Source organism: Falco naumanni, chromosome 4 (genome assembly GCF_017639655.2).
Source record: "Falco naumanni isolate bFalNau1 chromosome 4, bFalNau1.pat, whole genome shotgun sequence".
Taxonomy (NCBI): domain Eukaryota; kingdom Metazoa; phylum Chordata; class Aves; order Falconiformes; family Falconidae; genus Falco; species Falco naumanni.
The window spans coordinates 91,385,219-91,412,737 of NC_054057.1; the positions used below are offsets into that span (position 1 = coordinate 91,385,219).

At 38.3% G+C, this 27,519-nt stretch overlaps 1 protein-coding gene across 3 annotated transcripts; it reads left to right on the forward strand.

Annotated features, from left to right (window-relative positions):
* On the forward strand, positions 1-26,213 carry CRBN (cereblon). 3 transcript variants are annotated; one of them, XM_040593686.1, is made up of 11 exons: positions 5-405; positions 3,690-3,799; positions 3,958-4,160; positions 5,035-5,184; positions 8,698-8,860; positions 13,568-13,630; positions 14,349-14,433; positions 16,133-16,248; positions 19,327-19,391; positions 20,917-21,048; positions 22,655-26,213. In XM_040593686.1, the coding sequence occupies exons 1-11, from the start codon at positions 339-341 to the stop codon at positions 22,833-22,835; spliced, it is 1,335 nt and encodes a 444-aa protein (XP_040449620.1). In that variant the 5' UTR covers positions 5-338; the 3' UTR covers positions 22,836-26,213. The 3 variants fall into 3 exon arrangements, with proteins under 3 accessions (XP_040449621.1, XP_040449620.1, XP_040449619.1); XM_040593685.1 differs by having other exon boundaries at positions 230-405; positions 3,687-3,799; XM_040593687.1 differs by lacking the exon at positions 5,035-5,184 and having other exon boundaries at positions 1-405; positions 3,687-3,799.
* The last annotated feature ends 1,306 nt before the right edge of the window (positions 26,214-27,519 follow it).

The window sequence follows — 27,519 nt, forward strand, 5'->3', positions numbered from 1 at the left end:
GTCCCGCCACGGGGGCACACGGTGCCGGCCCCGCCGCGGCCGCCCTCGCCTGAGGGACAGCTCCGCGCCCCACGGAGCCTTTCTCACGGCCTGAGGTATAAAATATGGGCGCGGGGAGCCGGGCAGGGCGGCACACAGCCCCGAGAGCCGACCCACAGGCCCACGGCCGCCGGCAGCACCCGAGCGCCGCGGGAAGCGCTGCGGGAAGCGCCGCTAGAGGCCGCCCCCCGGGACGCGGCTGCCGGGCTGGCTCAGGCGGCGGCTGGGGCTGCGGCTCCTCCTCCCGCCGCCTCCCCCCGCGCCGCCGGCTTCCCAGGCTCCTCTCCGGGTAAACAGCGATGGCCGCTGAGGAAGGAGGTGACGAGCCCCATAACAACATGGGGAATCACCTACAGCTGGTGCCCGGTAATGGCCGTTGCGGGCTGGGGGCGCGGGGAGGAGGCGCCGGGCGGGAGGCGCCGGGCCGGGGAGGGAGGGGGCCGGACCCCGGTGCGTGGGCGGGATCGCGGGGAGGGCGGCGGGGCGGCCTGGGGCCTGGGGGAGCCGGGGGGAGGCGGCGTGGGGCCGAGGGGGAGCCGGCGGGGCTGCGGGGAGCCCGGGCCGCCTTGCTGGGGCTGCCGTGGGGCGGGTGGAAGGCGGTGTGGCCTCTGGGGCGGCCCCCGGGCCCCGCTGGGTGCTCACAGCCGCCCGTAACGGCCGGGTCAGTCGGCGGTGCCCGGCCGGGGGGGGGTGAGGGCAACATGCAGTGAAGGTGCCACCAAAGGGGCCAAACGCAGACACTCCTCTTGCTAAAGCTGGGCCTCTGTAAAAGCCCAAGTCTGAGGAAAGCATTCGTTGTTTTAGAAAGCCGCCACTCCACTTGAAACCCCCTCTAGCGCCATTAATAAGCAGGGAAGCGAGAGGTGCTGTGCACAGGACGTGAGAGCGGTGCTGGGTTCCACACGCTGTCCAGACTCCTGCAGGATTTATGGTGGAGTTTTGGCTTGGCTGTCTACGCAGACCAGCGTAATTCCTCATTTGGACACCTACTGTGTAATAACGTGCGTTTTTCAGGTTTAGTCTATAGTGCCTCCAAACCGACAGGAGATGGTACGGTTTTGGAAGCAGCTCGTGCTGAACTGGGAGAAGCACTATTTCAGAATAAGCATGCAGAGGAGAATGTAGCAGTAAGTCCTGCCAGTAACCAGCGTAACTTCCTATAGCAGGAGGTTCTTGTGAGCATTTTATGCCTGTATATTTAAAATAATATGAAAATCCTTCCCATATATTTTAGGGAATAGAGCCTTAATATTTCCTACCCTGTTCCCTTTTTTTTTAGATGGGGTTCATGTTGCCTCATTTCTGCACAAAGGTGTTGAGAGTAGTTTTGGTAGTGTTAGTGGGCCAGTATGAGCATCCGGGAACACCTAACCTGCCGCAAAGGAGACGTGAGCCTCATCATGCATGGTGCCTTTGGCATTTGCCTTTCCCTTGTTTCTTTGTACTGGAGGTCTCACTAATCTTGAAATTAAAAAAATCAGCAAAAAGATGTAGTTAAGGGTGTAAAAGATGCAGTTTCTTTTGCCTTCCATCTCCTGTTCCTGTAGTGTGATCGAGGAGGAGAGTGAAGACGGTAGTGTTTTTTAGACATTCACATGGTGCTGCTGCAGTAAAATGAGTCATCGTTCCTCGCTGCCACCACACAGCAGCTAGTGTGCGTTTTTGGCAAGAATGAGCAAAAGTTTGCAGGGCACAGTTCTTTCTAATCAACTGCTGTTAATTCCTTTTCTGTTCAGAAAAACAAGTGAAACGGCCTGTCTCTAAAAGGCTATTAAAACTGCTAATGATTGATGCAACTTGATGAGAGTACATGCAAGCCAAAATATAATTTTTGATTGTCAGTTTCCCTCCCCCCCCACTGCAGTGATGCCCCAGAACCAGATGAAAACTTCACACTCTCCCTCAGTCATGCTAAGCAAAATGCTGGCTGTTTTGTACATCTTAAAACATTTATGGTTAGGGTTCCTAACTGAATATAATGTAAGAGAAATTTCATTTAGAAATGGAATATTTTTAGAGTAATTAGGAAGATGATATCTTATTGCTTAAAGTTCTGTAATTAGGTAAAGACCAAAGAGAGTCTGTAACCTCCTTTCTTGTCATGCTGGATCGTTTCTTGTTGAGATAAGTACAGTATAGGATGGATCCATTACATCAGCATGTTGTGCTATACCTCTTACAGAGAAGGTTGTGTAAACTATGTGATATTAAAAAAGAAAAGAAAAAAAAAAAAGGTGAAGCAGAAAGGTGACCGTTGACTAAACATTTTTTAAAGAACACATTTAACGAATGTGTCTGAAGGCCAAAAAGGAAAAGACTTTCCAAAACTAGCTTACAAAGTCTTCTTCATTGTTCTTTTGTCCTCCCACTCAGAAATAGTAAGATCTCAGTGAAAGAGGGACGTGGTGCTCCCATGAAGACTCCCTTCTGCGGCATCTTTCTTTAGTAAGATTTGCCTGCAGTACCTTTCAGATAGGATAATCACTCCACCTTTTAAATTTTCGACTCTGGAGTATTTCTTAATTGCAAAGGCAGCAAACTGGATACACTATCGTAAAGATTATTTTTCAGCCTAGCTTGTAATCTGATAGCTTTCAAGATCTAAATGATGTTTTTCGGCACCATTGGGATTATCAATTACTCAGCAGCTATTGGTGTAAGAATCCTGCAGACTCATTTGCAAAGTTTATGATAACACCTATTGTAGATATATCATGGTACATAAATACTGTTTGCGTTAACAGAAATAGGATCAAGTAGTAACAGTTACAAATGTGTCACAATTATATTGCTTTTGTTTTGGTGTTTTGTATGGTAATGTGCCGAACAGTCAGTGAAACCAGCATTTCAGAGATGGGTATATTTTTTATTTATTTCAGTGTGTTTTTTAGTTGATTTTAGGATATCTACACGGATAAATGTACTATTTATGCTTCCAAACTAAACCATACTGTTAATTCAACTGTCCTCTTGCCTGAAAGTAGTTTTAGGATTAACACTTGGAACTGAGAAATGGGAAGAAACTTACTAATCTTTATAAATAATATTATTAAAAAATAATACTTGAAATGCTTTTCGAAGTCATATTATTTGCTTCTGTAGTAGTTGCTTTTGCTGGGTTTGCATGTGCTGTGGTTTGTGTGTATTTGGCATGCACACAGGAGAGGCTGGCAGCAATGAAACTTTCTAAAAAACCAGCAAGAGTCTTTGCATGGATATGGGGCCTCAGATTACTTTTAACTTGCTTTATGTGTGCAGTTGTTCAGGTTTGTACTACTTCCAGCGTCGTATTCATCATCCTACAAGAAATTATCTGTCATTCTAGTGTACAGACAGAAGACATTTAGAAATGGGATAAGAAACTACTACTATAGTGAAAATCTGAACTGACAGACTTTGTGTGTTAATTTTCTTCCAAGAAAAGTTGTTCTTTAGTGTTCCAAAAATAAATTACCAGCTTTTGACCCTTTCTATAGAATGATGATTTTGCTGTAACAGCAAGAAAATTATTTCTCACAAATACAAAAATTGCTTCCCTGTGAAAGGTTGTAACCTGGGAATATTGAATGCATTTCTGTGGTTCTCTGATTTCTTTTCAGTATCTTAGTCTTTGCTGATTGTTTCCACACAATATTCTGTATTATTAGCAGAGAGCGAGGAAGAGGATGACAATGAAATGGAAGTTGAAGACCAAGACAGTAAAGAAGCTGAAAAGCCAAACATCATTAATTTTGATACCAGTTTGCCCACGTCACATGTGGTATGGTTTTTTATGTATTGTCCATTAAATGCATCTTGAAGAGATTTTGATTGGTTTTGTGTAATTCTATTGTAATATCCTTAAGCCAAAGAGCTAGTTTTATTTTATCTTTGTAAATGACCAAAACTACTTATACTACTGGCATTTCCTTACTTAAGTATTTAGGTTCTGATATGGAAGAGTTTCATGGAAGAACGGTGCATGATGATGACAGCTGTCAGGTGATTCCAGTGTTGCCCCATGTGATGGTGATGTTGATTCCTGGACAGACGTTACCTCTTCAGCTTTTTCGCCCTCAAGAGGTTAGCATGGTGCGGAATTTAATTCAGAAAGACAGAACGTTTGCTGTTCTTGCATACAGGTAAAATAACATGAGTGGGTTTGCTGATGGTATGCAGCATGTATTTTTAGCACAATTTTCTTCAGCTCCTAAATCAAAAGCAGATGGTTGCATCAATTCTGTGGTGAATAACATAAGTTGTGGTTTGAAATTGTTTCACAAAATTTGTCTTCTAATACGTAATGAAAAGGTTTTCATGTCATACTGGGTAGCTGCTTGACAGTATCACATTTGTATAGAGAAACAGTGTTGATCTCCTTTCCTTGTTTGAGTATCCTCTCAGTTTCAGTAACTGAATGCGCTGCCCCATCTTGCTTGAAGAATAAGCCTTGATCTGAAATGTAGAAATCTGATTCTTGTTTTGAGAACTGTTTTGTCGTAAAGGTGTATTTGTTTGTTTGTGTATAGATTAACAAGTGCAGACAAATGTTTCATAATAGAGTTCAGAGAGAGGAGGTGATAGAAGAGAGGAGGATATAAAAGCTGATCTGTGCCAAAAGAAGTTGCGAGTGTTCCTCTCTATTTCCCCCCAACTTACTATGGTTTAATTATGTAGAAGGTGGGACGTTATTTTTGTGAAAGTCAAATCTAAGGAACCTTAGTACTTTCAGTATCTGCATTTCAAAATAACATTGGTGATCCCTGTGTTCCAAGAATTTCACCTCTAGACCCTAAAATAAAGGTCAACTGCCAAAAGCCCCCAACGAAACAAAACATTAGAAGTTACTTTTAAATTGGAAAAATAATGATTGTGATTAGTTGAAGATATTTCACCAAATTTACTTTTTTGATGAGACTGATCATGTACAGTCAGTGCAGGTAGACTAACTTGTGAAATCTGAATGAACAGTGCTGTTTGCAGGGTAGGTAACCTTTTTAATTCTGATACTTTCAGTAATGTACGTGAAAGGGAAGCGCATTTTGGAACAACAGCAGAAATATATGCCTACAGAGAAGAACAGGAATATGGAATTGAAACTGTCAAAGTGAAAGCAATAGGAAGACAGAGGTTCAAGGTGCTTGAAATAAGAACCCAGTCAGATGGGTAAGAAAATTATGCGTTTAATTCTACATGCTGCAAATCTTGTTTCACCAAAACATTTATATTTTACTGCAGGTGCGTCTGCTCTGTCAGTCACACAAGTGACTAATTACTATAGATACAAACTGAATGCTTAATCAGTCGCTTCTCTGGTTGTTAAGGACTTCTGACATCTCTTGTTCTAAGGCTCTCATGTTTTGGTTGTTAATAACTTGCTATAAAAGTCACTAAAGAATATCTACGTGTAGCTTGATTTGATGTGTGTGAGAAAACATCTGTCGGATGACTTTGCTTCTGAAAAGTAAGCCAGGAGAAAGATGTTGATTTGCCTGCATTGTAAGTTCTAAAGCTTTATTTCATAATATCTCACATCCCTGTTTCAAACCAGATGTGAAATGAGAGAATACAATATCAAGTGAGTGCCTTCTGTTGTCTTGTGGAAAGCCTCCCTGATAGCAACTAGATTCCATTCCTTTGAAAAACTGTAGCTTTCATTTTCTGAATGGAGACCTTTCTAGAGATAGTCTGCATTGAACCTGTTCCACTTCATAACTTTATGTGCAATTGCAGCTCTGAAAGGCTGCAGGCAAGGGTCTGACACCACAGCTAATAACAATATGCTTGTGTATTCTTGTACTTTGAGGCTTAGTAGTTAAAGATCACTCAACAGCCTGCAGAAGGATTCAGCTGTGCGATTCAGATATGGAGAGGACAGTGTGCCCAGAGGGGTGGTGGTTTTTGTGAGAAGCTTCCCATGAAAGAGGAGGACTGGAGTCTTGATAATAATAATAATGGAGAAACAAGTTGCTTCTCTTATTAATTTTTTCCTTTGTAAAACAGAAAAGCACCTTGAGATTTGTGGACAAATACCTGAATATGGAAACAGGTTCTTGATTTTCACTAACTACAATCATCCCATTATTTTTTAAGTTTCTCAAATACTAAATCTTGTTTATTTTAACCATTGTCACAGTTTAGCACACCCTTACCTTCAGCAGGTCTTACCTCTTCCTTTCTGAGTGTTCACTGGTAGAAATGTGCTGCTGCTCCTGTTACTGGTTGACAGTTCTTTTCATGCGCTTGTCAATATGCTCAAATTGGCTTTGATAGGAGTATTCTTTTCTATATTCTAGTCCTGTTCTTTTCCCTATTCCAGTATGATACCTGTGATATTTAGAGGCTCCTCTTCTAGCCAGTTTTATCATTTTGTATAAATAATACCTTTGTCCATTTATAAAAGTGACTAAGATCCTGAGCATTTAGTTAAAGAGTATGCTGAGTCGTCTTTTTCAAGTTCTTGACATCATGCTCTGCCCCATGCATTGCATCATGGGCCTCTGTCAACTCACTGTCCAGAGGTGCAGGTTCCAGACATTGATCCTGTGAGCAGAATTGCTAGAGGCTTTCATAATCTTTTCTGCGAGGCCTGTAACATCTTAATCCAAATCTGTAAATCTAATCATCTGTATTCTGCTATTGTTCAGTATATGGCATTGCTTTAGAAGGAGGCCTAGGAACAGTCTGAGCTCAGTTATTGTCATACGCTTTTATAACCTGCAGCTGAAGAAATGAAGATGATGTGCGCTACTTGCTATTTCTCACTATGTGACATTTGGTTACAAATAATGTATTCCAAATTTTACAGCTTGGAAAAACCGTTGCTTGAACACAAGATGGCAGTACTTGGGTGACTACAGTAACAACAGCATTGTTACTGAGAATTCAGTATCCAGAAACAGTTAAGATGTACAGTGATTTTTGTTGTGCTGTTGAAGCATTTTATTGTGATGATTTTATATCGACTGACTAGCAGAGATCACTTATACACAGCATGCTCACAAGCTTAATTCATAAATGCAAATTTTTAAAATTATGAAATAAAGGAGACTGATGTTTTCTCATGGCAAGCTCTGAATTTGTTGGAATGACTTTATATAGAGTTACTCTACTTTCAAATACTGTATGTTTTGTTGGTTTGGAGAGGCATTTAAAATAACATGTAGATTTGGTGCTCAGGGACGTGATGGACTTGGCAGTCCTGGATTAATAGTTGGACTTCATGATCTCAAAGGTCTTTCCTGGCCTAAAAGATTTTATAATTAGTGAACTTGAACCTCCTGCTATTGTCAGTGCATTTTGGAGACAAGAGTCTTATGTTCTTCATTTCATCCTGAGCAAATTATCTTCTCTGGGTTATGAGATGCCCTCCAGACTCCTAGGCTTATGTGCTAAGTCTTTCTGTGAATGAACCTGGTAGTGTGGCAGTTTGCTGTCACTTTTGACTGTGCATCAGATGGATGTGGGAAGGGAGTTGGACAGAAGAGTGTAATGTTCCATCTGTAGAAATAAATAATTTTCATTAAGATTGTGTTCCTATTTTTCATGTATTCAAGGCAACTAACAAAAGAAACAAGCATTACCAGTCTAAAATCCTTTTTGATAAAGAGGGAAAAGTACTGAGCTTCTTAGCAAGAAGAATATTTCCATGGTTCTTGGTGTTTCTGATTATAAGTGCTTATGACAAAACATCATTTTATAATTTATAGTGAGTTATCTGAGTGTTGCCCCTGTAAGTAAAATCGGAAATCTGTGATGATGTGCATCTCAATAGTTGAGGTTTTCTGATGCATAATACTGTTAAAATGCAAAGTCCTTCCTGCTAGGCTGTATTCTTTGTAGCCGCTGTTGCTGAACTCCTTGCGGAACAGGTGACCTGGTTGATGCTAGGATATTAAAAGATGATCAGAGTCTGTATCCGATTTCTGCTGAATTTGAACTCTAGCTAAGGACCTAAGCTTTTGTGGTTTGAAGATAGCAAACTGCATTTCAGCTCAACTTCCTTTCAGAGGGTTTGATATGTAATAGCTGACTTTTAGTTTATACCAAAAGTAACTTGAGGAGACAATAATCTAATATACAGTGCTGAGATGGTAGCATATTCTGCTGTGTTGCCACTGACTATCTTTCTGTCCACCACAATGCTGACAGATATCTAGTGCTCTAAAATATGAAGGCAGCCTGTTGTATCCCATGGAAAAAGTAGCTCACTGTGAAAGCGGGGGGAACAGCAAAGAAACTTTTTGCCGAGAAAGTTTAAGGAGTGATCTTTGTAGGGTTCTGTATGCCAGTGCAAAAAACATTTGGAAAACAGCTAATTCTGTTTTTTAAAGGAAAAGGAAAAACAGAGATTGATTCTGTTTTCAGTTTAGGTAGACCAAAGTCCAGTCAGTACAGTGGCTTTAATAATTTAGCCAAGGACATGAGATAATCTGTGTTGTAGAACAGTATTCATTTGGTTGGCTACAGATATACTGTATGTTCCCTAAGATAATTTGATTTACATTAGTACAACTTTTAAAGTCTGATTAAATGGATTGCTGCTTAAATTCTGTAGTACTACATAGTAATTAATCTGTTACACCAGCCTATGTTTTTATAAGCAGTAACGTCCGTTTTTGTGAACTCTTGTATGTGTATATATGTATGTTTCATTTGTGGTTTTTTGCCTTTTATCAGGATCCAGCAGGCTAAAGTACAAATCCTTCCTGAGCAAGTGCTGCCTTCAACAATGTCAGCAGTGCAGCTGCAGTCTCTCAGCCGATGCCATGTATTTCCTTCTTCAAAACCCACAGCATGGCAGGACCAAGCTATACATCAATGGTGGCAGAAGTATCAAAAGGTTAGAAGCTAGTTATGAGTTTTTTGGTTAGTTATTGGGGTTTTTTTTAATTTTTGATGGTATTTTGAAAATCAGTATAAAATTCCATCTGTTCATCTTTAGGAGAAGATGTACAGCTGGGACACCAACCTCCTGCTTTTGTCACTTATTGTGATTGTTTATCAGTCATCAAAAGTGGGGAAATGCATGTTTTGTATTATGAGTTCTCTTTGGTTTTAAATACAGTACTATTAGATTACTATTACGTAATCATGTAGTATTACAATTATTATTTTTTTACATAATCCGACACCTCAGAGAGAATTCTGGTTGGTAAAGCTTGTAGATGATGAAACATTGATGGAAAAAACCAGAAAGTTTATAGGATATAATTTGTAGGCAGGTCAAAGAAGCATCTTAACTTTTACTGATGTTGCTTTGGCAATAAAAATTTTGGCAATCAGTGTTGACAGTGCCAGTGCCTTTGCTTTATACTTGTCATAATGGTTTGGTTTTAAAAGTGAGAAGGCTTTTGTAACTTCTTCTGTAACTGATTTGGGTAGAAGAGGTTTTTAAAGAACAGAGGTGGTTTAGAGGTGACTCCCAGATTTCAATAATGGAAAGAAGACCTGTGATATCTCAGTTGTTTCAAATCCAAATTCCGTTTGCTAATTTTGCTCTAAAACCTGCGTCAGTTAAAGGATTAACTTCTGTACCCGCATTTAGTCGTTTACAGAAAATGTGGGTCTGTGGTAGAATGACAGACTCAAGTTTTTTTTAACTCAGTCAGTTGTTATGTCAACTACCCATATGATTGTTGGCTGACAACTAGGCTGTACTTCACAGTTTTGAGCATGCTTTATGTTGCACTTTCATCTTGTAAATTTTTATATAACATATATCTAAAATTCTTGCTGACTTTTATGCTTACTCATTACCTTTGTCAGATCATAATATTTCTATGCAATCAACTTATTCTGGCCAATTGCACATGTATTTTGAAGTCTGTTTTTTCATTTATTACTCTTTAACAGATTTACCTTCTGTGGTAGTACATAATGCACCTTATATTTTTCCTCCTTTTTGTTTTTTTTTTAACTGGATTTAGAAACTTACCAAAATGTTATTATGGTACTAAAAGTGAAAAGACAGGAAAGGGTCTTTGAAATCTCTCAATTTTTTTTCATGCACTCTGCATATGTTGACATAGTAGTTACTAGTGGAAGATGATGCTTTTATACCCAGAGTGGGTGAATTAGCAGTTCCATGGTTGTATCAATTTTGTTTCCTAGAGCTGTTTTTAATACGTATGCAGACTTTAGACTTCTTTAGGGAGCTTCCAGAATTTTAGTTGACTGTGATTGTCAAAACAAACAAAACAAGTAGAGGAGAAATAATCATTATCAAGATGTTGGCATTGTCATTAGGGAATTATTCTGCTTTCCTATTTCTGCTTCACTGGCACAAATTCTGTCATTGCTTGTTAACACTATTTTTGCATCATGTCACTGCAGCAGTGGTAGTGCTTGGAATCAGGAGGGAATCACTGAGATTGTAGGGCAGAATTTTCAAGAGTCCTATGTGGCTGATGCCCAGCCTGAGCTACAAACTTTTGCATGGCCCAGAAGAATAATAAGGTGTGATTTGTGCTAGGCACAGCTGTGCTGTTTAAAAGGTGCTAAAAGATGGCTTTATACAAGTGAATGTGCACTTTTACCAGTGTACAGCATTTTCCTTTAGGAGTTTGAAATAAAATGTACTGTTGAAAGGATAATTTTGTTGGAATAAATGATGTTTCCCTTAATAAGCACCATGATAGTGTATTGTACTTGTATAGTTATACCAGCAAAAGCGTTTCAAGTGTAAACCTCGCACTTTCTCAGGCACAGTGCAGGCTTTTCAAAGACCAGCTATCATTAACAGGGGACAAATACACACAGGGAAGTTAATAGGACAGGAGTTAGCACTGAGGTCAGTAGGAGAGGATGTGGTGAAACAGGGCAACCTGACACTCTTGGTGGGGGGTGGGGGACCGACGGGGAGGGGGACGACACACATGACACACCAATGAAAAAAAAAACACCAAAACCTGAAATTGTGGGTTATTTATCTATTTATTTAGCGCACCATTTCAGTCAATGGCATAGAAAAGAAACTATATCTTGAAGTCTCAGTATCAGTAGAGATCTTTAGAACTGCCTCCAATAGAGAAGCCTAGTAGCTCTCCTTATTGTCAGATGCAGGTTTGGGTTTGTTTTTTTTCTTCGGTGGTTTTGAACTCTGTTCCCCCCTCCAAAAAAAAACCACTCCAAAAAACCTCAAACAAAAACCCTTCACATTAATAACAGACCTATTGATTCTCAGAGTTATTGAACAAGTTCATCTGAGTTAACAAGCCCAGAAACACTATGCTTCAGGGGGCGTGGAAATCCCTTTCCAAGTCTGATTCTATCAGGTGATAGCTGAAATGCAGTGCACCCGCTTGTTGTAAGAAGAATATTATTTTATGGTTAGAGATGCAGATCCAGAGTAGGGACGTTGTCCTGTTGACCTCCATCACTCTAGTAATGTATGAGAACCGTGACTGTTTCCAGTATGACAGGCTGTACCTCTCTGTACGTTTGCTAACATAACAAGAAACATCAGAAAATGAAAGCTGCATTTTAAGAATAGTTTCTGCTTCATCAAGAGCTCCCCCTGTGTCAGCTGTACAGAAAATATACTTTAGCGCTAATTAGAACAGTAACTTGAGTTTTGGTGTTCCTGAATTCTTTCTTCAAAGTACCATTTATTTGCTGTGGATTTTAGTCTCTCTTGCTTGATTTTTCTCATTTGTAAAATAAGGGTAGTTTCCCTCAAAGGGAAAATGAAAATTTACTTTGTATTTACAGAACAATTAAGAACTCTTTTGGAAAGCAATGTGGCTGTGCAGTATATCGCTTTTTAGATTTTTGGTAACCTAAACCTATGAATTTAAATGTTCTGAAGTCACTGTAGAGAATTGGTTAACTAAGCAAATACTTTAACACTGCTGGAAATTTGGTGGTTAAGGAATGCACTTATAATCTAGGGTTTCTTTCCTGCAGGATATGAATAAGCTACACAAGCTGAAGACTTTTTATCTGTGATGTTGGTAGCCACTTGTATTTTGTTCTTCCTAATCTGCTCAGTATTGTTGTATAGATGTTTTTGTACACAATTCAAGTGAGCATGTTAGACTTCTTCACAGTGAAGTATAGTACCATAGTGTGGGCCACTGCTATTAGTAAAATTTTTGTTTTGAAGGAACACCCTTCAATAAAAAATAGTTATGAGGCCTTCAGGGGATTTTTTTTTTTCTTGTTGTTGTACTCCTCCTCCACATTTGTTTTTACTCAGTGTTCCATTTGGGTCTGAATTTTTCTTTATGGGATGTTGTTAAATAGGTGCTGTACAATATTTTGTTCACTGTCTTCGGATAGTTATAATAAAGCTTTTCAGAAGGCTGGCACAAACACTGATGTTCAGTAACTGTAGAAGAATGGCTGCAGAAGCATGGCCTTAGAATCTCTGAAAATCTGCACAATCCAGGCCTGGTATTAGAATAGGCCTGTAATCAGAATTGTACTGAGGTTGCTGTGCTGAAGTTAAGAAAGGTAGCCTTGAGCTATTCTTGAATCCTGAGACCAAGTAATTATGTTGGGCCAACAGGCCGTGGCTGTAACAAGATACAGCTGCTGGGAAAGCAGGTGCAGGGCCAAGAAAGATAGGGACCAGTATGGGAGAATAGGGAGTAACAAACTACAAGGCTGAAGCACAGCAACACAATTAGCTACATGGATAGAATGCTTATTTTAGTCATGATAATTAGGGGTGGGAGAAGCACGCGCGTTTAGAGACTACTAACCAATTATATTTCTGCTTTACGTATATGCATGTGTATCCGTTCTATATAAGTAGTGTTAGAAACTAATAAAGTTGAGCAAGATGCATAACTCATATTGAGCGTCTTCTTGACTCCGGCGAGCCCTTCTTCCAACAAGTAACCATTTCTGAAAACGTGATTTCCATTAAAAATAGATACTAGAATGAGAGTGGATAGCAATATGCAATTAAACATCGAGATTGCCCATGTTTTCTTAATCAGTAGTTGTTCTGCTGTGAGAAAACATCCTCTGGAACGCCTAACAAGTGTGTTGGTATTTTTAGTTATGTTTTTAACAGATTAGTTTTCCACTTAAAAAATACCATCATACATCCTTTGAATTTATATGTGTCATCTTAAAATGCCTGATATGGCCCATTAATCTCCTCCTTTCATTTTAGTTACTTATGCATTTTGACTACATTGATACAAATAGTTTAATCACCTCATAGTGGTTTGCTGTGGTTGCTGAAGGATAAGGAACAGATGCACTATCTAATAGTACTTAAATCTTCTGAACTGTCTAGATTTCAAGTAGATGCTCTTTAAAAAGGCGTAATTTCTTATTACTAAACATTAACACTTTTAATGCTGAGACAGGTTTTCTGAGAAAATCCATATTGTCTGTCTTGTACGGAAGTCTTGACTCTCAATGCATTTTGAGAAGTGGTTTAAAAGTTTCACATTGAAGTACTAGTCCTGATGGTGATAATTTATTGTATCTCTAAATAGTCAGGTACCTCTGTTCTATTTTATTTGTTTGAATAGAATGGCCCTAAAATCTGGTAATGTTAAAGAATACATATTTGTGGTTTTGGTTTTAGAGGAAGTTCCACTGTGCAAGTCTGACATCTTGGCCTCCCTGGCTCTACTCTCTATATGATGCTGTAAGTTCACCCTGTTATTACCAAATAATCTACAATTAGTTTTGTATGATTTAATGTATAATTATTGAATAATGTAAAAGATTTTAATTTTGTTGGCTCATAAGTTACACTTCAAAGAAGTGTGTAGTTTTCAGTTTACTGGGAGAAGAGCACGAGGGACTTTCCCCTCTGGTCATGCCCTTGTTCTAGAGCATGTGTCTGTGGTGGATAACAGAGGTTTGGGTTCCAGCTGTTTTGTCTCAGAGCAAAAACTCAGTCCTCTGTCCCACATGCTCCAGGTGAGTGTTTTAACCACAACGGTGCTGGATAGTCTCATCTTTCTTGTTGGAGTTGCTTTACTCTATAAAGAAATACATACTTCTTGAATACATATATATATTAGTACATAAAGTAATGGGTGTAAGAGAGGCAAAGCAGGGAGGAGGCTAGCCCTCTTCGTGTTTGTACAGTTCTAGAATTTGAATGGTTGCATCCTTATCTCAGATGAGAGTTATAACCACCATAGGCCATTCGTTTATTTTGGCCTGTTTCCCATCCTATCTTACTCTTAAGTTAAAATATGTAGATACAAAATGAATCTGTAATTACTTTAAGTCTTAAAAGCTAATGTCCACTTAGGGAAAATAGCTTACTCTACATTTTGCTTCCTTTTTTTTTTTTTTTCCTAAGAAAACAGAAATACCAATGTATTTAAATTAGGCTTTTCTTCCAACAAAAGGAAACCTTGATGGAAAGAGTCAAGAGGCAGCTACATGAATGGGATGAAAATCTTAAAGATGAATCTCTTCCAACAAATCCAATAGGTATGATGTTGAGCTTATGAACTCAAATTTGGTTTGGGGGTGGTTTATTAAGTTCCTAAGAAAACAAAGCTTAGATTATCTTTTTATTGGCAATCCATTCCTCATCTCCAGTTTCCAGTAAATTTTGATGGTTGACTTTGGCAAAAGGATGATAGAGCTTTTAAAGACATGAACATCCTCCAACTCTGCCAAAACATGTTCAGCAAAAGAACTATTGTGCTCCATGGTGGGAGGAATGTGATATGTTTCATAAGAAAACAAAAGCCAAAAGTATACTAGATTTTTTAAATAATTACTGCATAAGTCTAAATGTTAGTATGTATAATCTCTTTGTTCTTATTGCTTCTTACCCAGCATGAGGGAATATGGCATCAGTAACTAGTCACGGAAAAGTTGGGATGAGATTTCATGCCTTAGCTGGTATTGGGGTTATGCCCCAGTGAACAAGCCTCATCTCTCTGCAGGTCTCTAGGATCTAATAAGAGGGATTTTCAGTTGAAGCCTTTCAAATGGGGAAAAACATTTTTTCCTGTGTAGTCTCTCAGATGCCTGGTAAGGGGGAAGTTTAAACTTCAGCCTTGAGTTAAAGTCAGTTAAGCACCACATGCAGGCCTGGGCTCAATAGTTTTGATGTACTTGGAGCTCTCATTTCTGATTTGATTAAAGTAGTGGTTGAAAGTACTTCTTGTCTGTTTTGCCTAGAGTGCTGCTTAGAGGACCATATATGGAAAGCATATGAAATAATCAGAAAACAAACAAAAAAATCCAGTATTTTTTTGGCACATCTTTTCTCACGATTCACAGCGTATTGATACTTTGCTGACTTTAATTTTCAGCTTTTGAATTCTTTTACAGGCTGTAAGAATGGGATGATTTCCAGCTTAGCAAGGCTTTTGTTAGCTAAATTAAAGAAGCTAAATTAAATTTTTGTTAGCTAAATTGAAGACTGTAGTAAAGTCCACTACCTTTTGTGTTTGTGCCTTTTAATACCAGATAGAAGTTGCTGCCTGAGAATTTACTATCATATTAAAACTTCTTTTTTTAAAAAAAGCCACAAGGTCTGTCTTCTTGACTAAATGTTTTTTGGACCTAAATTTGTTCTGCTTTCAAATGTGGGAAAAAAACCTCCAGAAGGGATTTGTATATAGGGTATGTCTTTCTCCTTCTCACAGTATGCTAGTGAAGAATACTTTCTTAGTACTAACATGAGTGATATAACTGGGGTGTAATTTATGATGGAGGTGTATGTTTGGGTGGTTTTTCTTGAATTGTCCCTTCTCCAATAAAAACATATCTTTTTTTTTTTTTTTTTTTTGGGGGGGGGGGGGGGCGGGGAAGGGGAAGTGCAAGCATAAAGATAACCACTTAAGCATTGGTGGTTGGAAAACTCAGTAATTCACAGTCAAAGTGGAAGTCTGTATCAGGCAGTGTTCTCTGGGGGTCTGTTCTGGGTTTAGAATACATTACTTTACCAGCATTGTTCAGTCTCCATCGCCGGTGATCTTCAGTGTGGATTAGACAGCTATCGTAGAGGTTTAACGTGAGCATGATCCAGCCTTAGGGCAGAAGGATGTACTGAGATGCCCTCTAAAAGCCTATTATAAACCAAAGTTTTAGCATTCTATCTGTAACTGAGTAGAGGTAGTAGTTTCTGTTTCTCTCTGAAATTCTAACAGGCCTGCTACTTTCTGTTTTCTAGATTTTTCTTACAGAGTTGCTGCTTGCCTGCCAATTGATGATGCATTACGTATACAGTTGCTTAAAATAGGTAGTGCTGTTCAGCGACTCCGATGTGAATTAGATATTATGAACAAAGTGAGTATTGTTTCCTTTACTTGTCATTAACTTGTTCTCACAAAAAAAGAGTGACTGTTAAAATCTACTGGAAAAAAAGTGTATAACATTTCCAAGCGATACTTCTAGAGAGTGAATCTGTGTGTTCTTTTATTTCTTCCTTCCCCTTTAAAACTTTGCTCAAGAAAGAAAATACTCTCTCAAAACTAAACTTTATATTTGGCAGCAAGCAAGAAACATACAATAATGCTGGCTTTTGTTAGAAGTCATATTTCAGCACCTCACAGTACTTTTTCAGCCAAAAGGTGGTGCTAGAAGTCCAGTGTTGCTCCTAACTATCTTACGAACATTGTAACCCCTTATTGATAGTATGAGACACCACAATCAAGTAGCATTGTGCCATGAAAAATTGTGGATTTTGTAACAAAAGATAAATCTTTGTAGTATTGAGCTAATGAGTATAAATAAATCTTAAGTATTGGAGTGAAAGGATTTTTGCAAAAGGCATGTATTGACTTGTTAGGCAGTACCTTTTTAAGACATTCTAAAACTTGTCTTCTCTTTCCTTCTTTCCATTGTTATGGCCATGTATGCTCTAAATGTAGAATGTTACCTTTTTTTTTTTTTACATAGTACATTTATTTATAATAATAAATACTTTCTTAATAATAGTATCTACTATAAGTAAATTATATATCATAACAGATAATGCAACTAAATGTCAGTCAACTTCATGTGGAATCTAACTGTTTTAGGAACAGTGTTGAAAACAGCGTCTCCAACAGCAGTTCAGATTGCTATTCTCTTTCCAAGGAGAAAATGCTGAAAAGAGCTATTGGTATAAACACAAGTTTTAACTGTAAACTTCTTTGTGTTGGATAGTGGTAACTGGAATATTTACTGTTCAGCTATTGACTGGAGAGACAAATTAATATTTTGTTAATACACGCATATCGCAAAGAATACCTATGTACATCCTGATAAATGCTCGACTTGCTGGTTGTAAGCTTGCTGGGGATACCAAAGTACTGTTTCAAATATTAGTGTAGCGTAACTGCAGTCACTGTTGTGTTTGTCTGCTGGATATAGTGCAGTGGGAACTTTAGCTGTTTGCCTAAAGAGTGCTGCTGGTTCCTGGGGGAAGGAGAGCCAGAGTATCAGTTTAATATTGTTTCTCTTCCCAAAGTTCATGCATCAAAACTTTGAAAGGGAATATACGGAGAAAAGGAGACAGGAAACATCTCTCCCAAAATCTGGGAGAAAAATAGACATGTTTTTTTGTGAGGCTCTGTATTCAGATTAAACTTCATTTGTCTTTCCTGAGTCAGAAACTCTGAAAATACTATGCTGTTCAGATACTACTAAGAACTGATAATGTTCAGTATATTGTATATTCTATATAAATCCATAAGTATCATGAGGACTTACGTTACTCTCATAAAATATAAGATAAAGTTGATTTTTAGCCTAGGTGTTTTCTTCATCAACATGTGACATTTTATTCTGTAAATGTGTTTAACTGTTCTTTATTAGTGTGAGAATGGTGTGTTATGGTTTTTTAGCAACACTTATTTTGGTCATTTCTAGTCTTACTAAGCCAGGGTTCTTTAAGAAGGGGTGCTCTGGCAGCATAGCATACATTTTGATGTACTTGAGAAGGATGGACTTAACAAGTTTCATTGTTCAGAATGTAATTTACAGGAATATAACTGATTGTTAAGACCTGATCCATTTTCTTTTGTGTTTGACATCAGTGAATTGTATTGCACTTTCAATAGCCTTTCCTTCTATGAAAGGCAGTTAACTGTTTCTGCGCTAATTTTTAAAGGAATGTACATCACACACAGGTATAACACTTCTGTGAATTCTGCTTGAGCATGCTAATTGTAATAATTAGATTGGTTTGGAAACGGAGGGATGGAATTAAGTAGCTGTCTAAATTGGGGTCTGAGAGGGATATATGAGCATTAGATTACAATCTGTAATTTAAAAGAGTGAGAGATAGTAGGCAGTAAAGGTTCTTGGTAGGAGAGGAAGGCCAGGTGAGCTTTGAGAAGGGAAGTGGACTGGTGTATGATAAATAGTATCTGTATAGTGGAGCCATTTTCTTCCCTCAATCTCCAAGATTAAGTAAGACAGGGTGTTGAAAGTGTAGGGCAGAACCAGTGTCACCTGCAAGAAGGATGCTGGAGGGTGGTAAAATGCAGCAATGAGCCCAGAGCATCTGAGTGAGGAAAGAGTAAGAGAGTAAAGACTGGCGTAAGCCTGTGTAGTACCACATGAGTGCAGGAGTCGGAGGTCGGGGAGAAGCGGAAGCACAGGGTGTGATCTGTGGCAAGTTCTGAAAGGATATACGTTCGCACAGGGACTTGTCCAGGTGAAGATCCTAGGCTCCACGTTTGGTTCCAAAATATAGTGGATCATTTTTGGGGAGTAGTTTCACATGCCTTAACCTTAAAAAGAGGTAGAAGTGATGCACCTCCTGAAAATTAATGGTAGTGTTCTACTAAACTGAATTAAATGCTTATTTTCTGGGCAATGTCAGTGATGAATTGTTTCATTCTACTTTGTAGAAATTGTAGATGATAGATTAATCTGTTATAATCTTTAAGTGAAAGTTCAATATGTCTTACATATTTTTCATGAGGAAATTAAAACCATCGATCTACACTACTCTCAAATTTTAGAAAGACTTAATGATTGCATTTGTACTCATCTACTTTTCCTGTGTTGTATTTTAGAAGAGCAAAGGTTTTGCTTCTAAATTAGCTTTTGGCGATCTTAGAAGGTTGACTCATTTATTATTATCTGGTGTAGTCAGATACTTTTTTGTATGTGGATTTTTGGGGCAGGGGAGGGAAGTTTATAAAAATCGGTTTGTCTTTCAGATAACAATTAATGTTTACCACGAGTAAGTAAAATGCATAGAAAAAAATGCATCCTTTGAAAGGGAAAGCATAAGTGACTGCTGCCCAGATAAACAAAGAAATTGGTACAAATTCTGTTCTGAGGGAAGGGGAGAGGATTTTTATTATCTGCCACTGTGCTAACAAGCATCTGGAAACAAATGAAATTACCCTCTTTGTTCTTCTTTTCAAGTGTACATCTCTTTGTTGTAAGCAATGCCAAGATACAGAAATAACTACCAAGAATGAAATATTCAGGTGAGTTTATTGCTCTACATCTTCGGGAGGTTCTTGATCAGAAACATTGGCACAGCAAAACAGATTAAGCTAGGTTATGTCTTACAACTACTGTGTTTTCCATGTCTCTAATAAAATTTAAGTAAATACTTATAGGGATTTTCCTTTATAAAACAAAGCAGGTTACTTGAGCTTTTTTAATAAGAAGTTGGTAAGTCTGAACATCATTGTGTATATTGTAACAGGAGTTAGTGTGAAAGGCCATGTTATGCCACCTAGTCCAGCACCTTGCTACTATGCACTCAGCGGTAAGTTTTGAAATATAAATTCGTTACGTAGGACAAAAAAATATCTGTTATTTCTGAATGAAGTTCATGAATTCCCCAGTTTTATTTCTCAGTACTTCATCCTGACTTCTGTGTGTCCACAAGCTTCAACAGCAGATTAAAATGCATTAATTGGGTGGTATAGATAAGCTCCCAGGATGTTGTCATGTAAGGAAATTGCCTATTTATGTCATTAAGCATTATGAGACCTTTTTTATTTTAACAGTATATGGTTATTCCTAGTAACTGTACCAGGCAGTATGTTCCCATTATGTCTTTGACCTATACAATATCTTCCATGTTCAATGATGATAAGACTCTACATTTTCCAAATAATATTTGCTTCTGATTGTCTTGTCACTATTTTAATCTTGAATAACTAATATCTGTCCATCATCTATGATAATGTGAAGGTTAAAAGATTAACAAAGCAAGACTCCCCACAGTTTTCCTTTATCAGTGTGCTAAGAAGCTGATGTGGTAATTAAAAGCTATTTCTTATCTTCTAATCAAATAATAGATTCCAGAAACCATGATTCCTGCTGTGTCAATATGATGTACTTTAACAGAAGAATGAGAAGTTAGTGTAATGAATGAACATTTTTGCTTACTTTTAAAGTTAGATTTTAAAGTAGCAATATAGGTGTCACTTGGTTTTGTTGGAAAATGCTATTCAAAAGCAGTGAGTAAAATAAATTATGAGTCTATCATGTACTTTTTATACTGAGCTGTAGGTTTTTGAGGGAAAGATTATTGACTGCTTTAAATGAGGTAGATTCCATAGCATCCTGTCAGCTGTCCCCTAAGTAACTTGTCCCTTTTAACAAACAGCTGGGTGAAGTTCATCTGAACACAGGAACATTTTAATCCTTACTTGTGATAATATCTTCTTAAAAACCTTTTCTGAAACAGGGTTTTAGCAAATAGGTAACAGGAATAATTTATGTCAGTGACAAATGTGTGGGATTTATAACACTGGACGCTTAAATTTCTGCACTTATAAGAAAATTTGACCAATGATATTTTACGTTAGTAACTTTTTTCCCCCCAGTTTTTAATAATATCATTAAAAATACTTTTTCCTACAGCGTGAAGTAGTTCTTCTGCTGCAGAAGATAGTTTTAAGCATGGTTGGCAGTTTTTCCTCCATTTACATTTGACAGCCTTTATTTTTCGTTTCTTCCTTGAACTCTGACAAAATTATTAATTGTCTGTTATAGTTTATCCTTATGTGGACCCATGGCAGCATATGTGAATCCTCATGGGTACATCCATGAAACCCTTACTGTATATAAAGCCTGCAACTTGAATCTCAGTGGACGACCATCGACAGAGCACAGCTGGTTTCCTGGGTAAAAACATTTTAAAGAAACTCTATTAGTAATTGACAGAAATTTGGTTGTAAGTGTATTCCTGTGATGGTGGAATATTAAACATGCCATTTTTGAAAAATATGTCATCATTTTACTCATATGAAAAATAGGAAAGTAGATATAGACTTTTTCAAATAGGGAAAAAAATGGAAAATTCAGATAGAATGTTTTCAGAATTTTGCTTTAACTTATTTAAAAGTATGGGAGTCTTAGGATTTTAAAACATAGTCTAGCATCGGACAGTTACAGACAGGATACTGATTGTCTGGGACTTTCTTTGTGTATAGTTTTGATTAAGCTACAACTAAAATTTTAATTGCTGTTTCCATGCAGTTTTCTTTGATCATTAAGTAAATAAAATACAAGTGAAAACCAGAATATATAAATGCAGTTATTCTACTGAAATACTTTTTAGATCTAAAAACTGGATAAATATTACAAATAAAATAATCAGATTGATACAAATGTTAGTAATTTTTAGATTCATGTATTTGTATTAATCTGATTTCTTTCTTTTTTTTTTATTTAGTCTGGCTCTCTGAAACAGTAGCAGAATTAACTGTCAAGATGTAAAAGTTTGCCTAATAATGAGAGGTCTTGCATCAGAATGTCACCCCTCTCCAGTAGCTTAAATTTAATTTTTGTGGCTAGATAGGCATTCATTCTTCAGGCACTCGCTCAAAAGTTTGAATATTTAACTCTTTAACTGAAATGTCAAACTAGACTTGAACTTTAGTTTCATAAAAATATTCTTTAAACATATTTTCACCAAATCGTTCTTCTGTGTGGTCCTTTTTGTGCCAGAGAGTCAAAAATCAGTCTTCTGTCCCTTTTAAACCAGCATAAAATAATACGTTGCTGTATCTGTAGCCAGTCCGTCGTTCTTGACTAACGCATGTATACAGTTACTCTTCCATTTTCTCGTGTTGATCTTGGTGGGTCTTTCCTGGATTATCACACAGCACTGAGTAATGACTTGGAGGGTGTATGGCATATCTGTCATAAGACATGCGTGCCTAGACTCCCTGAAGAAAACTTGTGGCTTATAATATCTGGAGTTCATTTTTTTCTTCCTTATGTGTTTTCTCAGCTCTTGTCTTCTGTAAGGGTTTTGAAATACTCATGTTCTGCCTTTCAGAACTGTTAAAGGAAAGCTCTGTTGCTTTGGAAAGTGCAGTTCCCTGTTAATCTAGGAGCAGTGCAAAAATCACTTTTTATTTCCATTGAGTAACTTACTTTCTCAGAATCATTTTCTGACTCTTCAAGGCAAACAGCATTTCATCATACCGTTGAAATGTTGTGCTAATAAAATATAAAATGCTTTAGTTGCCTTCTCTGTTTAAAGGCTGATTTTTATTTTCTTTTTTCTTTTTTTTTCTTTCCTTTTTTTTTTTTTTAAGATCCTCCCAGGTTTTTAGATGGGAGCACCTTGATTACCAAAGATTCTTTGAAAATGTAGCTTGAAACTAGTATTACCTTTTACCTGATGAGTGAGCTGTGTTCCAGCAGTTTTGAAGTGTCCTTTTCTTACATGTTGGCATCAGTTTGTTTTTTTGGTTTTTTTTGTTGTTTTTTTTTTTGGTAGGTATGCCTGGACTATAGCCCAGTGCAGAATCTGTGGGAACCATATGGGATGGAAGTTCACAGCTACCAAAAAGGATATGTCACCTCAGAAATTCTGGGGGTTGACACGATCTGCTCTCCTGCCTCGGATCCCAGAAACAGAGGACTCAGGCCATGATAGATCGCCGTTACTCTGCCTGTAATCTGGTAACCTGCTTTGGAGATGAACAGGCAGTAGTCTCTCTCTTAAATGCATCTGCTCGGTTCTGCTTCTGATGCTTACTTCAACTTAAAAAAACCAAGAACCCACACCCACACACAAAAAACCAACCGAACAGGCAGGCTCGCTACAGTTGGGTTTGGTGTGCATCCGCATTGCTGTGGTTTCAGCCGCAGTGAAAACTGAAGGTGGAATCTTTAATATGACAGCTGAGGAGAGGAGGTGGCATGACGCACCAAGGAATCTTATCTGATCCATCTGGACAGAATGGACACTGAACATTCTCTTTCCTTGTGTAATTTCAGAAAATGTTTACTGCTATCAGCTTGCAGTGAAAGAAGGTGGGGGGAAAGTAAAATGACATATAAACAGAGTAATTTATGCAATATATGTATGGTGGTAGATACCAGTTACTTGCTGCGGAGTATTTTCCATAGTATACTTAAATGTGTTTTCACTGAGAATCCCTGTTTCTAACTGTGTGGAGTACTTCAGATTTTATGCTTGTGCTGTTTCTCAGATATTCACTGAAAAACCATCGAAGAGAGTGCCAGCCTGAAGTGTCGCTGACTGACACTGTGTTGGTAATGTCAGTGGCAGTGCCGTAACTGGCAAAAGCCAGAGTTCCTGCAGCTGGAACAATTCCATCACAGGATGTCCTTTGGAAGGAACCTGTGTGAAGTATTGGTCCTTACACGTCTGAGCTATTTAGTCTCTTGATTTAGGAGTCTTAAAATTTACACTATTTATACAACATATGCAGGTCAGTCCCAGGCCATAAAGAAGTACTTTGGCATTTACTGTTGAATGTGCTTGCATTTACTTTCAGGTTTATTTCTGTGAAGATTAGGTGATCAGCATACATGTCCAAGGTTCTGTGAAGTGCCCTCTAAAATACTTAACTATAGCAACTTTTCAGTAGTGTTTATTTACACAAGGGGGAGGTAATATCTCTTAATATTTTTTTTTCTTTTACATTTTCATATCATAATTAAATTTCACATTATCACCCTTACAGAGAGCAAGATTTTTGAAATAAAACAGAAATAAAAGGCAGTGCTTTTTTTCTTGCCCCTTTTTTTTTTTTTACTGAAATGCTGTCTGTGCTACAGAAATTGAGTGCCAAAATGGGGCAGCTTTTGTGACTGATTTATTGGGTGTTTTTTTTTCCCTCAGAATGCACTTTGGTGATGGAAACTGAAGATCTCTTCAGTATGTTTGTATATGTACGCATGTTTTCTTTTGAAGCTTTATCATTCACTCTTTATTTCTTCACAGTAAATGTTTGAGAACTTGTATTGTTATAATGGCACAAAACTACTTAAGATGCCAGCCACCGCTTGCTCATTCTTAATCGTGGCCCTACACCAGACATGCGTAGCACGGCCAGGTTACTCGGTGAAAGGCCAAGTCAGACCTGCGAGACGAGCCGCTGATGTAAATGTGGCCCCGGCTACAGTGCAGCTGAAGAAGTACCCTGATGCGTAAAGATGCTAGGTGCTGAAAGGCTGTTGGAGTAGTTTATCATGCTAGGTACGTAGAAACTAATGATTGTGTAACTCAGGTTTAGTTCTTTGAAGCCTTCTACCTCTGTGCTTCTGTGATAACTTTTGTTCTCTCCGTAGGCATCTTTAACAGTGCATTTAATTTTGTGTGCAGTGCTCTGACTTGCCAGTGAACTGTGAGAAGCAATACTTCTTTGAATACAATTCTGAACAAATAGAGGGTGAATGATGGCTTATTTTCTTCGAGAAAACATTCTGTATTTTGATTGTTTCTATCTATAATAAGCTCTCAAAAGGCTGAAGTGATAAGCACTAGTGTGAGAGTGAGACTGTGAAACCTTTGTGCTTTGATAACCACTGAAATCATACTTGGCTTTCCCCACACACCCCGCACATGCACACACACGGAGGTGCACACCACGGGCATGTGTGCACGCAGACACACACGTATCTTAGTTGTAGACCTGGTTTATTTTTCCTTTCGAAGATCCCTAGTATCTGTTGTTCCCTTTACCCTCAACAAGGCTTGGTGGTGGCAGGAGCTCTGAGGGTGCTTTAAAGTCCCTTCTGCTGCCATTCCATTTAAGTATTTGCTGAGGGTAGAGTGAGTGAGGTTTTCCAAATTATGTTCTCAGCTGTCAACGAACTTCATAAGGTATTTGGGGTTTTAGCCAAGTCTTTTGGATTGCCTCAACTAAAAATGGCATTATGTTGGCAATGTTTGAATACAAAATAGGCATAATTTTTTGTATTGTGTATATATAGTCAAATGTAAACTAATATAATGAAGTGAGGTAAGTCAAGAGTAAATTTAACACTAATTTAATTTTATTGTTAATGCTGCTGTTCCATCTGCCTAACCTTCTGTGTAATGTTTGCTGTTTCAAAGTCCATGACAGTTTCCAGGCTGAAAACAAGCATGGTTCAGGTTGCTGTGAAGATGATGAGTCTTGCCATGGGGAAGCTGGCTGTTACAGTGCTACACATGTAAGAATGCTCAAAATGTACAGTATGTGACTTACAGGGTGGATGTGGAGTTGGGGATGGTTCTATACATTGGTTAATATTTTCTATGTGTCTTTTCTCCTTTTTGGAGAGAAAACTTCTAGAGGGGGATTGTGGAAAATTATTACTGGCAAATACGGACATCGTATGCTTTTGAGAGCTAATACAAAGGAAGTCACATTTAATGATAATTTACTACATTCATTGATGGGCGTGTAGCTTCATGCATTATTTAATCCAACTGACTTGCTGGTTGCTGCCGAAAGGGATCATTTTTCTCTTCTCCCCCACCGTAATGTCCATCCTGATGTGAGCTCTAGGATTCGGCAGTCACAGGATTGGTGTCCTGGCTGTGCATCCACGTCCGTGTCTGCTCTGACGGAGGGAGGAGGGATGAGCAGGTGTCATGTAGGGACAAGAGGGGGACAGCCCTGTGCAGCAGCAGGTCTCAGCTGGACTGCAGTACATGTAGCATAGAATAGCTTATTTTCAGGCCATCGTTAAAATAGCATAAAGATGTCACACAATCAGAGCCTGTAATATTGCAAGTTTTCATATATTTTAGTTTTGATGAATGGGTAGAATCATGCACCACACGTGTACACCGGGTCTAAAACATATTCGAATACTTTGCCATTTGTTTTTTAATAATGCCATTTTTGTATGTGCGCAATTAATTTTGTTCCTCTCATTGGTTTTTCACCTTTAATTGCTTTGTAAAAGCTGCGGAAAGGGTAGCAAGTTCTGCGCTTTAACTTGTCCTCTGTCTGCCTTTTGAGACAACTTTTCAGGAAAACCTTGTTGCTTGCAAACATTTGCAAAGAATAAAATGCAATTTGTTTCAAAACTGATTTTTTTTTTTCCCTCTGATTGTTGGGAAGAATGAAAATGCTGGGGGTTACACTGTGTTTTAAACTGGTTAGCTTCAAAAAGCACTGTGTAAGGTGAAAGTTCTGGCTTCAGAGAATGTGCTGGCTCGAGTGGCAAAGGACAGAGAAGGTAAGAAACAACATGGAGACAGTGTAAGTTGTTATTCTGATGAATAACCAAAATGAAACATTAAATCCTTCATCTCAAGCTCTCTTCTCACTTATCTGTGCACTTGCTTGCTTTAATCCACCTGAGTAATTCTTAGCTTCAGTCCCAAATCCTTCTGTATTAACTTGCCAACGTCTAAGATTTATTATTATAAGTTATATATTTTTTCTTTATGTGTGTGTGTATATATATATATGTGGATTTGTATGTGTGTATAGGTGATCTGTCTCTCTCTGGCTCTAAACATTATTTTTAAGTACATAGTGCATGATAATAAATATACATCATAAAAAATATATACTAATAGTATATAACATATTTTTAAAATATACATATATAAAAATCTATGGTAACTAAACTTTTTATGTGTGTGTATATATATTGAATACCCATTATAATAAATATGTAATATATAAACCAGTATATATACATATACATATTTTGATATGACGACGTATTATGTTATCTATTTATATGTAACATATACACATGTACATTATCCATTATATATTTATTTTTATATATATATATATCTCGCATAGGATAGGGAAGTAGATTAATTTAGTGTGTGTGTAACAAATAACTGCAAGTCCCAGCAGAGGCCCATCCGGGGCAAGGAGGGCTGCTCAGGTGCTGCCCTCCACAGTGCGTCCTCCCTCCGCGGTGCCTAGGAGCACGCGTGGTTGTTATTTTTCCTCTTCTTGTCTTTGCTTCAGACCCAAGGTTTATGGGCTCTGCAGGGAGAATTAGCCATGCCCTTTCCCTTTCAAATGCATCCAAGCCAATCTGGCCTTTTAATCATTTTTACAGATCACTACATCTTGCGAGAATGGTTAAAAACCTTCATTAATCCTCAGAAGCCATCTGCAAGGAAAAGCAGTTTATATTATTTACCATTTTGCCCTTCACAGGCAGTTCCCTCCCAGGGCAGCGATGAGCACAGCAGGCGAGGGGAGCAGGCTGAGTGTGCAGGGGCTCTGGGCACCCGGGGAGGCTTTGCTCTGCATCCCCGTCCTGCTGTGCCAGGCTCCGGTTTGGCTGAAAATTGGCTTCACCCACAGGAACACAAGTTTGTGGCGTCATTATTCTTTGCAGACTTTCAGGATACACCCCCCAAGG

Bases quoted from the DNA above. Each gene is read 5' to 3' on its own strand.
- CRBN (XM_040593685.1), top strand. From the start codon at position 339: ATGGCCGCTGAGGAAGGAGGTGACGAGCCCCATAACAACATGGGGAAT. The intron at 8,861-13,567 runs GTTAGAAGCTAG...TTTTGGTTTTAG, and splicing joins GGTGGCAGAAGTATCAAAAG to AGGAAGTTCCACTGTGCAAG. The intron at 21,049-22,654 runs GTAAAAACATTT...TTTTTTTGGTAG, and splicing joins GAGCACAGCTGGTTTCCTGG to GTATGCCTGGACTATAGCCC.